At 42.2% G+C, this 12,474-nt stretch overlaps 1 protein-coding gene across 1 annotated transcript in view; it reads left to right on the forward strand.

Moving 5' to 3' along the window:
- The first annotated feature begins 2,591 nt into the window (after positions 1-2,591).
- The window catches only part of ablim3 (actin binding LIM protein family, member 3), a 52,512-nt gene continuing 42,629 nt past the window's right edge, over positions 2,592-12,474 (forward strand). Inside the window, exon 1 of the mRNA XM_083915716.1 lies at positions 2,592-2,972. Coding sequence (XP_083771842.1) covers positions 2,960-2,972 — 13 coding nt within the window. The 5' untranslated portion in view covers positions 2,592-2,959. The remainder of the gene's footprint in view (positions 2,973-12,474) is intronic.

Below are 12,474 nucleotides of genomic sequence, written 5' to 3' on the forward strand. Positions count from 1 at the left end.
GTTTTTCTGCTCCATCAGTTTAAAGGACAAAAGCACCACGCAGGAGTGTCACAGAAGCATTATCAGCACCAGGCACATGTCAGGGCCGCAGGGCACACACTTTCACACCCACACACACATATACACACCCTGATGAAGATGGTTCATTTCAGTCAATCATTATCCATACTGATCATAATCAGTGTTGACTCCGGCCAGGTCAATAAACAAACCGTAGTATATACAGTATCAATTTGTACGTCCAATCTAACCAACATTAAGGATTTATTATATGAATATTAACACACACTCCACATATTATTTGATTATGATTAAGTTTTGTTTTTTTAAACAAACAACACTTTGTAATCCAAGCTCCCTGTTTCAACTGAGAAACCCAACTGAGTGAGGGGGTGAAGCAGATTAAAGGACAAAGAGAAAACAGCTTGTACAACCATTGAGCTCCAGAACCAAAGAGGTAAGACTGTGCAATACAGTGGGGGAGAGAGAGAGAGAGAGAGAGAGAGAGACAGAGAGAGAGAGAGAGAGAGAGAGAGAGAGAGAGCGAGAGACAGAGAGAGAGAGAGAGAGAGAGAGCGATACAGAGAGACAGAGAGAGAGGCGCCTCTCACATCCCCCCATTGTCCAGCTTCCTCCAGGAATCAGAACCAGGGCTTCCTCAGGACACGGGACAAGGCAGTTGGTTCATAAAAACAGTGCATACACAGTTCCATAAAAGAACAACACACATACATACACACATAGTGCCATGGGTAGACCATACCAAAATATCAAGTGTGCTCAGTCAGACCTGAATCTGAATCTGTCTCTTTCTCTCTCTCTCTCTATCTCTGTCTCTGTGTATGTGTGTGTGTGTGTGTGTGTGTGTGTGTGTATGTGTGTGTGTGTGTGTGTACGTATGTATGTGTGTATAATTCAATTTGATTATCTATCTATCTTTACAATGAGTTCAAACTTTGTTTTCTCTGTAGTATAGGAGTCTTTTAAATTGTAGGGTCAGTAACTTCCGTTGCACTTGACCCACTGTCGTTGCTTTGTATGGGAAACAGCGGATGGGTGTTTCTCCATTAGATGGAGATCTTTCCACATGGATCTCACTGAACCTATTGAATGCAACCACAACAGTGAGTCAGAGTGAACGTACGCTGTTAATCATACAAAGTTTTAGCTGACTGACTCACTACTGTGATTCTACGACCAAACACAGCACAGTAAACCTGTCAACAGCTTCACAATTAACCTCTCCTCAACAACAGCTCCACCGTAAATAATCCAATTAACTAAATTGCATACGTCGACGATCCAGAAGAGGGCGGTGTCCAACAGTTTTAGCAAGAAGCCCAGCCTAGCACTGCAAAACAAAACAAACAAACAAAAAGAAACAAACAAAAAACAAAAACACCAACAGCTCTTGGTTTCACAAAGGCTTTCCGGAATCTTTCAATCAATTTGTTTAATCTTGTGGTTCTCTTGAAAGATCACTACTTTCAGTTTCAAATGACACTGGCTTGACTAATTATCAGATCTATCTTATATGGTACGGACACAGAGTTTCTCTATCTAACCTCGTGTGAAAAAAATATTTAAGAGTGAGGCTAATGACCTTTGAACACTTAACACTTTCAGTGTAGCAGTCTATGGTGCCCCCAAAGCGTCCACAGCAGCCCGGAGTGACGTCGCTTTACACAGGATAAAGAGAGACAGACATCAAGTCACCCATATCCAGGTAGTGCCATACCGGAAATAAGGCAATTTTACTTTCACAATAAAACCAATAAAAATAAACATTGTTCGTAGGTACGTGGCCTCCAGAACCGAGTGACATCAAGTAGACTGTTGGCACTTCTAGTCAAGGACATGTGTAAGTTGGTTGTTCAATGCAGATTTGGTGTGTAAGAAACAACATTAGTGTTAACATTGTATTTTTTTTTCACATGATCAATCCCTTAATAACATTTAGATTGATAATTTATGAATCAAACACAGGAATGTCACGTCACTCTTCAAATCTACTTAGTTTGAATTTAGTTTTTTTAGAAGATTAATTTGGGGTTTTTGAGAACCTTTTATATACCTTAACAACACCTTGTATCTTAAATTAAATTATAATTAATGAATGGCCCTGGGTTTAGTCTTGGTCCTGGAGGATCCTTAAGGCTTTCACCTAACACCTGATACTGAAAGTTAAAAGATTTTTAAAAAAATACATCAAATAAATGTGTAAATTAAGGGAACAAATAATACCTGAACATCAATTGAAATTTTTAATTAAAGGCTTCTGTGTCGTGTGTTTTAGTGGGTTTTGTTTCCTTCTTTTCAGATTAATGGCCAAATGAAGGCATCTCTGACAATAATTGTCGGGTATTTCATACGACTTGTTTTTGTGGTAATTTGGAAAACTCAAACAATTGAAAAGTTAGCGCCACTTTCACCATGAGACCCACATTACTGGTTTTATTTTGAAAGTTACGGTCTGTGAGGAGAGCGCGTCAGAGGCGCACGGTGACAGCAGCAGCAGCGGCACACCGCCAGAGAGAGCGCGGCAGAGCTGGAACAACAGTCAGGAGCGAAAATGTGAAGGTGGAATCCGACCGAACAGCATTGTGTTGTGACTGGAGCCTGCTTCTCTGAAGAAGAAGAAGAAGAAGAAGAAGAAGAAAAAAAACACAACCTGCATTCCCCCACAGCAAGAATACGAGCTTTATTTTTGGATTTTATAAAACCTGGGAATATCCTCTCGTTATGTTTCTTTTCTTTTTATAACCCATCTCTCAGGCTCTGTCCACCTGCTCAGATATTTGGACTGGAAGCAGCGTCGCGGGGAGTGAAGAGCATCATTCATCATTTTTACTTACACAATTTGGAAGGAGTTAACTGCTCCGTGAAGATTCCCTTCTTGCTTTATGGGATTATTCTCGACGAAGACGCTCTGTGTGAGATACTAACAACATTGGGCATCATGAGTTCCAGTGGTAAGTCCGTTCGTGCGCGCGTTATCTCTCCACTTGAAGCGCGAGGACAGTACCTATATGCCAGAGCAGAGACCGTTTAACAGTAGTAGTCTATATGTGATGGAAGAGACAAGAGACATAAAGTGGCAACATAAATAAGGTTGAAATCAAAGCTTAACCCATGTAACATGACTTCACCTCAGTGTTGCCATAATATTACATTCCATTTCTTTCTTTCATGTACATCCCGGAAAAATAATTATAGAGCTGATGTGACACATGCATCTGCTTATAGTGTGTGCCAAGCTCCTCTTATAGACTTGGAGCAGGTTTAGAGAGGATAGCTAAGTATATCTGGAGGTCAAAGTAGCATTTACCCAGAGTTCATCCACAGAGGTGCATTTTTGGGATTCTTCATCTACATAGCAGCTGTTGCTTGGACCCTCCCAATGTCTGCTTCCCTTCTCTCTTGCTACTGTTTCATCATTATCTCCTTCCATGTACCACACCAGCGGGTACATTTGACCTCCCTTGGGAGACCACCCCTGCGTTCAGCTGTTGCCTCTTCATAAAAGTCCACCTGTCTCTAGCAGGAGTAAGAAACCCTTGAGCGGAGGTTTCTGGCCTGACCCCGCTGTTGGTCTCACAGAGTTTAGTTCACAGTGATGCAGCTCATGAAAAATAAGTCTGACAGCCTGAGGGGCTTCTGTCATGCTTCCCCTGATCGGCCCGGGGCCTGCCACGATGCTAAGCTGACCTTGTATCAGCTGACTGTGACCCTGATCCTCTGTCAGCTGAATCAGGGCTTTCCCCCTGTAGGGCAGGCTGGTCAGCTGCAATAGCATGTGCACACTTGTATGCGCTTTGTTGTTTACAAGAAATCCCCGGTTGATTCCCAAGGCTTGGATCTCCAAGGGAAGACTTTTAATGAACCACCCCGGCCCCTGTCCCTTAGATGTCAGTAGGGCCAGTAGAAGTTAATGTGCGCCAGGTGCTCTGTGAACTGATGGTGTCATGTGCTTCCTGTCCTCCCTTCTCTGTTCTCTGTGTCTACAGGAGGAACCGGGTATAACTGCATCATTCATAATCTAGCCTGTCATTGTGTGGTCCTACATTATTCATCCAGTGCTCTTAACCCTCTGGTACCGAGGCCTTGCCTGACTGCCAGTTCCAGTGCCGTGTGTGCCCGGAGTGGTGTCGCAGCTCCTCGCTTCTACAAGACAAATGTGTAGAATTCTTTTGTTAAGCTTGAAAATGCTTTTCTCGGCTAACACAGAGGGGGAGGAGTGCATGCAGCCGGCGTGTGGAGAGCTGTCACAAGCTCTCATGATTTAAAAGCATGTGCTGAAACAGGAAATGCACACAAACATCAACAACATGTCAACCTGTGGGTTTCTGTTTGCCTGCAGGTGCGTGTGAACCAGTGTATGTCTGAATTGAACTGTGTGCGTGTGTGTCAGCATTGTCATAGCAGGCAGATGATGGGGTGACATGCATCTGGCTTTAGGCAGAAAAACACAGCTGGCATCAGAGCTAAGGAAGGACCCTCTCCTCTTCGTTCCTCTCTCCCACCCCTCCAGTTAGTCAAACATATGCTCCCCTCCACTCAACACTCTCAAGGTTTGGACATGAATGGGCCTGTTAAGCTGTGTTGTGTGCAGGGTTTTCCGCTGCATTGGGTGTGATAGCCCAGAGGCCATCGACACACAGAGTAATTACACACGCCTCTGACTGTCTGTCTTGATCTTCTGGGCCTTCTATCTCTCATGGTCACTGGGTTTTATGTGTGCCTGCTTGGACTTCTATTTTCTGCCTGACTGGCAGTCGGGGCAGGACCGTGAGCGCAGCAGGTTCGTTTCTGGTGGAAAGTATCTTGGTTTTATGTACTGATGATGTACTAAATGCACACTAAGAAATATTCTCTCATATGTAACCTAATTGACAAATAAGGCAATTTCTGAAAAACAGTGTACCTACAGTTTGTGTGTTTCAGGGGAGCTATAAAACCCATGTTGATCAATACACTGATCATTGAGCTCAGGGACCTGAGGGGATCTGCAGAGCAATACATCACAGTGAGCACTGACACCTCTCTCCCTCCCTCTCTTTCTCTCTATATACAAGAGTATATTAACCTTAAAAAGCAGTTGCATCTCATACAACCTAATGATTAAGACGCACATGGTATCAATGCATGATAAGTATGGAATTAGGTGCCAAATATAATGGCTACTCTATGGAAGTAATTGTGCATTTGTCTCAGACATGTCCTAGCAGTCAGTCAGTCCACCACTTTGGTCCAGACTGAAATAGCTCAACAACAGTTAGTTGGATGGATTGCCATGCGATTGGCTACAGGTACTCATTGCACCCAGAGGATGAATCCTCATGACTTTGTTGATCCTCTAACTTTTTATGTAGTCCCACCAGCTGGTCAGGATTGTCACTGTTCTTGGATTGGCACAACATACTGTAAAGACACTCATGATAACCGGGTGACTCCTAAAGAATTTAGACATCCCCTAACGTATTGTGTTTAGTGCTGATTAGCAAATGCAAGCATTCTAGTTTGCTAAGACGTGAACACGGTATCCTGCTAAATATCATCATTGTCATTGGGAGCATGTTACCATGCTGATGTTAGCATTTATCTTAAAACAATGTTGCGCCTATGAAAGATATATACTAAACAAATCTTATTCTATCAAGTGGTTGATATGAATTGTAATTTGACATTTTTAAGAATAGTTTACACTTGATTTAAGAAAGGACTTGAAACAACCAGACTTGCTGTAAACCTGATGAATAACTTACTAGAAATGCCTCGAACTGAACTGGTGGCAATAGAAAAAAAAGTGGATCACCAATATAGCAATGATTCATCCTCCGCAAATTTCATGTATGTCAAGGATTAGCTATGTTAGAGGGGAATTTTGTTTTTATGATGGTAAAATGCAAAATGTCCACAAAATAATAAGAAAGTACCTCTGGGTACCATGGATATTCATGTCAGTTTGGACCAAAGTTTATAAATGGACACAACATGCCACTGACAGTGTCCTCCATTCAAGAAAGGAGAAGATAAGTGAATGTACAGGACGGCACTTGATTAAATGATGGATATTTCCTGTGTTGTTTTTGTGTCACCCTTGGTTTTTTTTCGGTTTTATGGAAGAAATGAGTCAGATCAAGGGTAGACAGGGAGGGAAAAAATATCATATATGATTCCTGCTCTTCTGCCTCATCTGGTGAGCAGTCCAAACCAGAGCCAAACACCATTCATCACTCCACCCGCCAGACGCCTTACAGTAGTTCAATATCACAGAAAACAAAGGTGGGAGACAAAGACGTGCAGATGCAAACTCATATGCTGGGATGCACACATGAATATTCATAGTATAGTCATGTACGTTTTTTACACTTCAACATAAATGAAAGAACATGTTCTTTCTTGTTCATTTGCAGCTACTATCATTGTGGTGTCTGGTACACTGGTATTCAGTTTGATTTGTGTAGAACTCTTAAAACCCTTGTGGAAAGGAATTAATGGAGATTGCATGCAACATTGAGTAACCGTTTCATAAGCTCTTTTTTTTAAATGAATTTGAATGAAAATAATAAAAAGGAAATCTCATTCAGTTCAATGCTACGCCATTGTGAATATATTGCATGTCACTTCCTCAAGGTTTCTGTCTCCGTGACCTTGACTTCTGGTAGGATTGAGTGATCATTCAGACTGTCAGGAGCAGTCTGACCTTTCTCTCTCTCTGTAGAGTGACAGTATGTTTGTGGTACCACTGGACACCATAGTGGCCCTGATAAATGCTCCTGTCCAAGGTCCTGACAGAGACGAACGGAGATAAAGAAAGAGGATGGGGGAAGGCAGAGAGACACCTGATCATTGGCTTTATTACAGGGAAGGCATGGTGATGCTTTGTCGTGACATTACATTAGCCTGGCATCATTAGACTAATTCAGAAATGCGTATTAGTCTACAAACTCTCAGTTAATTTTCAATTTTAAAGGGTGTTATTATTTGTACAGGACAAAATGCCTCTGGACGATTGACCTACAACCAATCACAGCAACAAAGCGGCATTGCTTGGTCTGTTTTGAAGCAGAAAAACAATGGTGTATGGGTCACAAATGTTCTCAGATTACAGCTAAACAGTACAATAAAATGTGTGTCTGAAAACATTTTATGTGTGAAATTGGCAATCCAGTAACAGAATCTTGATTCAAATTTGATCAGTGCTGTCTAGTTTGAGTTTGGACAGCCTGATAAACCGGGGCGCTCCTCCTCCTGTCAATCATTGATCCCACATGAGAAAAACAGTTGGTCCGTCAGTTCGCGTGCTGCTGAAAGTCTGTCTGAATGGGAGAGCTGCCAGAATTATCTGTCAAAGAAAATAAAACATGCAGTTTGCAGATTCGTCTGGTTTTAAGGCTAGCAACATATAGTATACAGGACAGATCTTTCAAATGAACTTGTGGAAAAATATTTGATGCACTTAAAGGGAAATGTTGGAGTGTTTTCGAGTCATTTCAATACAGTTTGATCCCTTGAAGCTAGCTTCTTGCTGCTATTAGCCAAACTACATGTTGGTGCCTTTTTGGAGTGGGTTCAGCTTTTAGTATAGCTGGTTTGTGGGTTTTTTTGTGTGGTAGGATTATGTTCTTGTCTGAAAAACCCCGAAATTTGGAATTTGAAAAATTCACTAGATGGGTAAGATGTGCACCGCTTGTGATGGTTCGTTCAATGCACTGGCTTATCAAGCACCACTGAGCTATTGCTAAACTGAGTAGAGCACTCCTTCTTTGTTGTCACAAACCCTCCCTCATGTAAGTCACGTTTGTGTAAATAAATATTATTTATATTAAGCCTTTGCAGTAGAATTACTATACTTTGGATTGTAGACATTAGCTTGTGGAAATGTAAGCTACAAGTAGGTGTCACTAACACATAAGTGGCTTAGTGTGACTTGGTTGAATTGGATTATTTTTTAAACCTGGCTTAGGACTGCGATCTGTCTATTCAAGATGCTGATTTAAAGTTGACCCTGATACAACTGATAAGCATGGGTAAAGTAAACTGTAATAAGTAAAACATCACATTTATCCTTTAATAATTTATCTTTGTTTTACTTCTGTCTGATTCTTTGCCACACTCTTCACTAACTCGTCACCTCTGATCTCTTAGTATCCCTTGTGACTGAGCTCCCAGCATATTCTTCCCTGGGGCTGTCAGGTCAGGGGCAGAAATAGCAGCAACCTCTCAGTCCCTGGGGATGCTGTCGGCTCTCTGACCCTGGCCCTGTTCTCATCACCTGTCTGCCGTAGGCTGTTTTCTACCGTGGCACTTGCCACTGGTTAGGAGTCAGTGGATTACACCTGTACTCTGGCGGCTATCATTAGAAGAATGACTCAACACCTCAGCTTGGGAGAAGATGGACTGTTGTATGCAAGCTCTTTAATGGGTGTGACGTGGAGTGCATGAGAATGAACGCCCTGAGACAATTAAGATAGAGTTACGTAACGTTTTCAGCTCCTTAGCTGAATGTGTCCCTGGATTCTCTGCGTAGGTGCAGCTTCTTGGCATGCGCATTCAACAAGTCAAATAAACATCTCATTCATTAAAAGATACTTGTTGAAAATAAGCAGGAATCTTTGCTATTTGCCGCACCTCTGCCTGTTTAATTGTGTTATGTGTTGCTAAGCTACATTCAGCAACTTTCTCAGTTTCTATGTAAAGTATTTTGTTTCTTTTATACAAGTTTACCAGACTGGGCTGTGAAAGCAGAGGAGGTTATACTGTGCCAGAGGATTATTTTGGCCATATTTCAGAAGGTCAGCGTTGTAAATAAATGTTCTTTGTGTTTCCAGCAGTGGTTGGCACAGGCTTGCATGTACTGACTGCCATTTGTTCTCATTATCTCTCATTCACACCTGATAGGATCAGTGTTGCTGATTTGATTTCACAAAAAAAAGGCTGCCTTTGCCTGGTCACACACACACACACACACACACACACACACACACACACACACACACACAATCACACACACAATCACACACACAATCACACACACACACACACACACACACACACACACACACACACACACACACAATCACACACACACACACACACACACACACACACACACACACACACACACACACACACACACACACACACACACACACACACACACACACACACACGCATATTCAAAAACCCACTTCCAAAGGATTGTCATTATTTGAACCAGTGGCTGGGCACTTATCAGGCAGGGTAGTGGGTCCCAGTGGTGCTGCCAGCATTGTGAGAGAAACAATGAACTAACAGAGACTTAAGTGTGGGAGAATGGGAGTGGGAATGAATCATGATTGCATATTTCCTGTGCCCACACTCCTTTCCTAGACAGGAAAATAAACTACAGTTATGCACTCACTCTGTCTTGCACCTATGGATACATCCATGCCCTCACACTCAGTATACACACTGTAGCCTACACTTTGCATATACTGTTGTCAAACTCTGAGCGTGCAAGAGGTGCTCAGGCTATGAAGCATGCAACGCAGTTCGACTTTTTAAGTGCTGTAAGTCCTTCGGGATTCATCCAGTGAAATGGAATCAGTAGCTGTCACGCCAGCCCACATGCTGGTGCTGCTCTGACTGAAGCAGCAAAGTCCTTCAGTCAGCTCTTCAGGTAGACAGCTAAGGCCAACTATTTTACCCCTTCCACAGAGTGAAGGACCACTCAGATACTCCTTAAGGAAGATGGAGCAACCGTTAACCCAGCTGTTCTGGCACAGTCTTAATATTGAGAGGCTGGTAGTCTCTGGTTGTGGATGCAAGATAATCTGTTTAAAGCCTAGAGGAGAAGATGGACCTTTAAAAAGCTGCTAATAGCCTAAGAGGTCTTAGGTATTCATTTTCATCACTCATTTAAGAAAGAATTAATAGGGATGTGCATCACATCTTTTTTATCCGTTAAGTATCTAGATTCATGGACTACAATATGATTATAAATAGTGCTCAACATGTCGTCCCACAACGTTCGTTGTGCTGCCACTGGACTTTATAGCTGTTCTACAGACTTTTGTTTCCATTCTAATTTCTTCCAAACTTTAGATTTTAGATTTGAGGGGGCACTTTAAACCATTATAGCCATGTTGTTCTTCCTCATAAGCTACCATCACAGCTCCACACTACTCTAACGTTATACTCTCGTCAATGCGAGTCTAGCGCTTACCTTTTACCTTTTATGAGAGTGTTGCAGAGTGGAGTGGAACCTTTCATCATATTGTAATTTATATGTTCTGAGAGAAAACTAGACTTTTGCATCTCCTCTCGGATCTGTTTTCAGGCTTTAGAAAATCTAGCCTGTGACCAGGGCTGTAGAATTTTACTCAAGTCCGCACTTGGTCTCGAGATTCATCCAAACTCCTTAATCATTATATCAGCATTGGAAAGACACTATTACTTATTAGGATCATGAACAGGACTCGATTTGCTCTGGACACGGTCTTGTCTTAGTCTTGACTGCCTTTGGACTTGGTCTTGACTTGGACTCAACTGGACCTGGTGTTGGACTTGACTTGAACTTGATTAAGTTGGTCTTGACTACAGCCCACGCAGGCTGTGATAGGAGAATTTAGCTCTCCCGCCATTTTAATTACAGGTCATTTCAGAGAGAGAACTTTCCTCTTGGCTCAGGACAAAGAAGGGGGAGAGAGCAACAAGAGGTCTCACTCTACTTCAAATTCTGCCTTTTTTTTTCTTTTTATCTACTGCTGCTTCAAGGCTGTATGTGAATACTTGCCTTCCTGACGAGGTGAAATAGCGATGAGGCTTGCAGGAGTGTGACATGTAAGCTAATGCATAATAAGGTAAGGGGATCCATCCACTTTCTGACCTGACTCAGCAGTGTGTGTGTGTGTGTGTGTGTGTGTGTGTGTGTGTGTGTGTGTCTGTGTGTCTGTGTGTCTGTGTGTCTGTGTGTGTCTGTGTGTGCGCGCGTCAGCCCATATGAGTGTGTGACAAATAGAAACGGTGGGAGAGAAAGCCTGGAGCTTACCCGGATTACATAGGTGTCAGACCTCACAGCTTCAGAACAAGTGTTGACAGAACTACACACTGATCTCATTGTGTGAACTGCACATAGTACAGTCTACTCAAAGCCCCCAAGTTCTGGTGATGGATTGCTGCAAACAGCGGAGAAACCTTTGAATATGAAAAGCAGTTTTATTGAGCTTAACTTTGAAATCTATTAAGATTTTGAATTAATGCAATGTTATTATACCATTATAGTGGAACATTTGCTGTGGCTGGAGACAGAAATGTTGATTATGGTTTGTGAGTGTCACGTCAAGTGATTGACAATGGTAGTATCTTATTTCATTAGTAGGCAATATTGATTTCAGGCTACATGATCGTCAACTTATATTAGTCATCCCCTTAAACCCACCCCACATGAGATAAAAGCTTGTGATTGGTCCACCCATGTCCAGGTTGTATGACAGAACCTGTCTGTATGGTAGAGTGACCAGTCCTATCTGCCAGAACAAATGAAACATGAGTTTGGCGGATTATTCTGGTTTCCAAGCTAGTAACTATGAGGTGAAACTATCTTTGCCTAGCAACTGTAACTGGCCCATCAAGTTTTGAATTTCTCGGTATGTTCAGGCAGGGTAATTAGCTAGTAAGCTTAGTTTTCTTTTTAAAACGCTCCGATAGGAAAAATACAAGAGCAAAGTGTAAGAAATTGATTAAACAGTGTGTTTGCTGTAATGGAAGCTGCAAATGTTGATTACAATTTGCCCTCCAACATTCCAAACCAAACACATTAACTGAGATAGCTTTATATATTTTGCAGCAGCTGCAGTCAGCAACATTTCATATTCACTGAAACTGTGTAAGTGTGAGAGTCAGTCACAGTTCATGCACACGCCACAGATCCCCCTCGCACATGTTACAATATCACATGTGCATGCCTCAAGCTAGGCATACGCTAAATGATGTTGGCATATCTAAGAGTAAGTTAGCCTGCCTACCTCCGTGTAGCATACTCTCCATGCCGTTTATCGATAACAGACAGAGGAGCGTGTTCACAGGAATCTGGTGCACACGCACTGATGCACTGAGCACTCGATGGGAGGGAGCTAAGGAGCTCGTTGGTAGTGGGGGAGGAGGGGCGTGACAGTTGTAAACATTCAAAATTTGACTGAGTCAGCTTGATCTGCCATATTTGCTGACTGCAGCTTTAAGTGAAGCAGCTAAACAAGGTTCTGTTAGAATAACAGTCTGATATTTTTTCATATCACATTTAGATTCAAAAACAATGTTTTTGTTATTGATCATTAAAAAGGATGCTGACTTTCTGAATCTTGCGACCGGTTAGAAATAACACATTTGGCTAGTACTTTTTTTTCTTCGCTGGTGGGTTGATTAAAAAGGCATGAGGAGGGTCAGAATATTAGGTTAAGACAATTAGAAGCAGAGTAGGGTGGGTCATGA

Source organism: Echiichthys vipera (genome assembly GCF_963691815.1).
Source record: "Echiichthys vipera genome assembly, chromosome: 6".
NCBI classification, from domain to species: Eukaryota; Metazoa; Chordata; class Actinopteri; order Perciformes; family Trachinidae; genus Echiichthys; species Echiichthys vipera.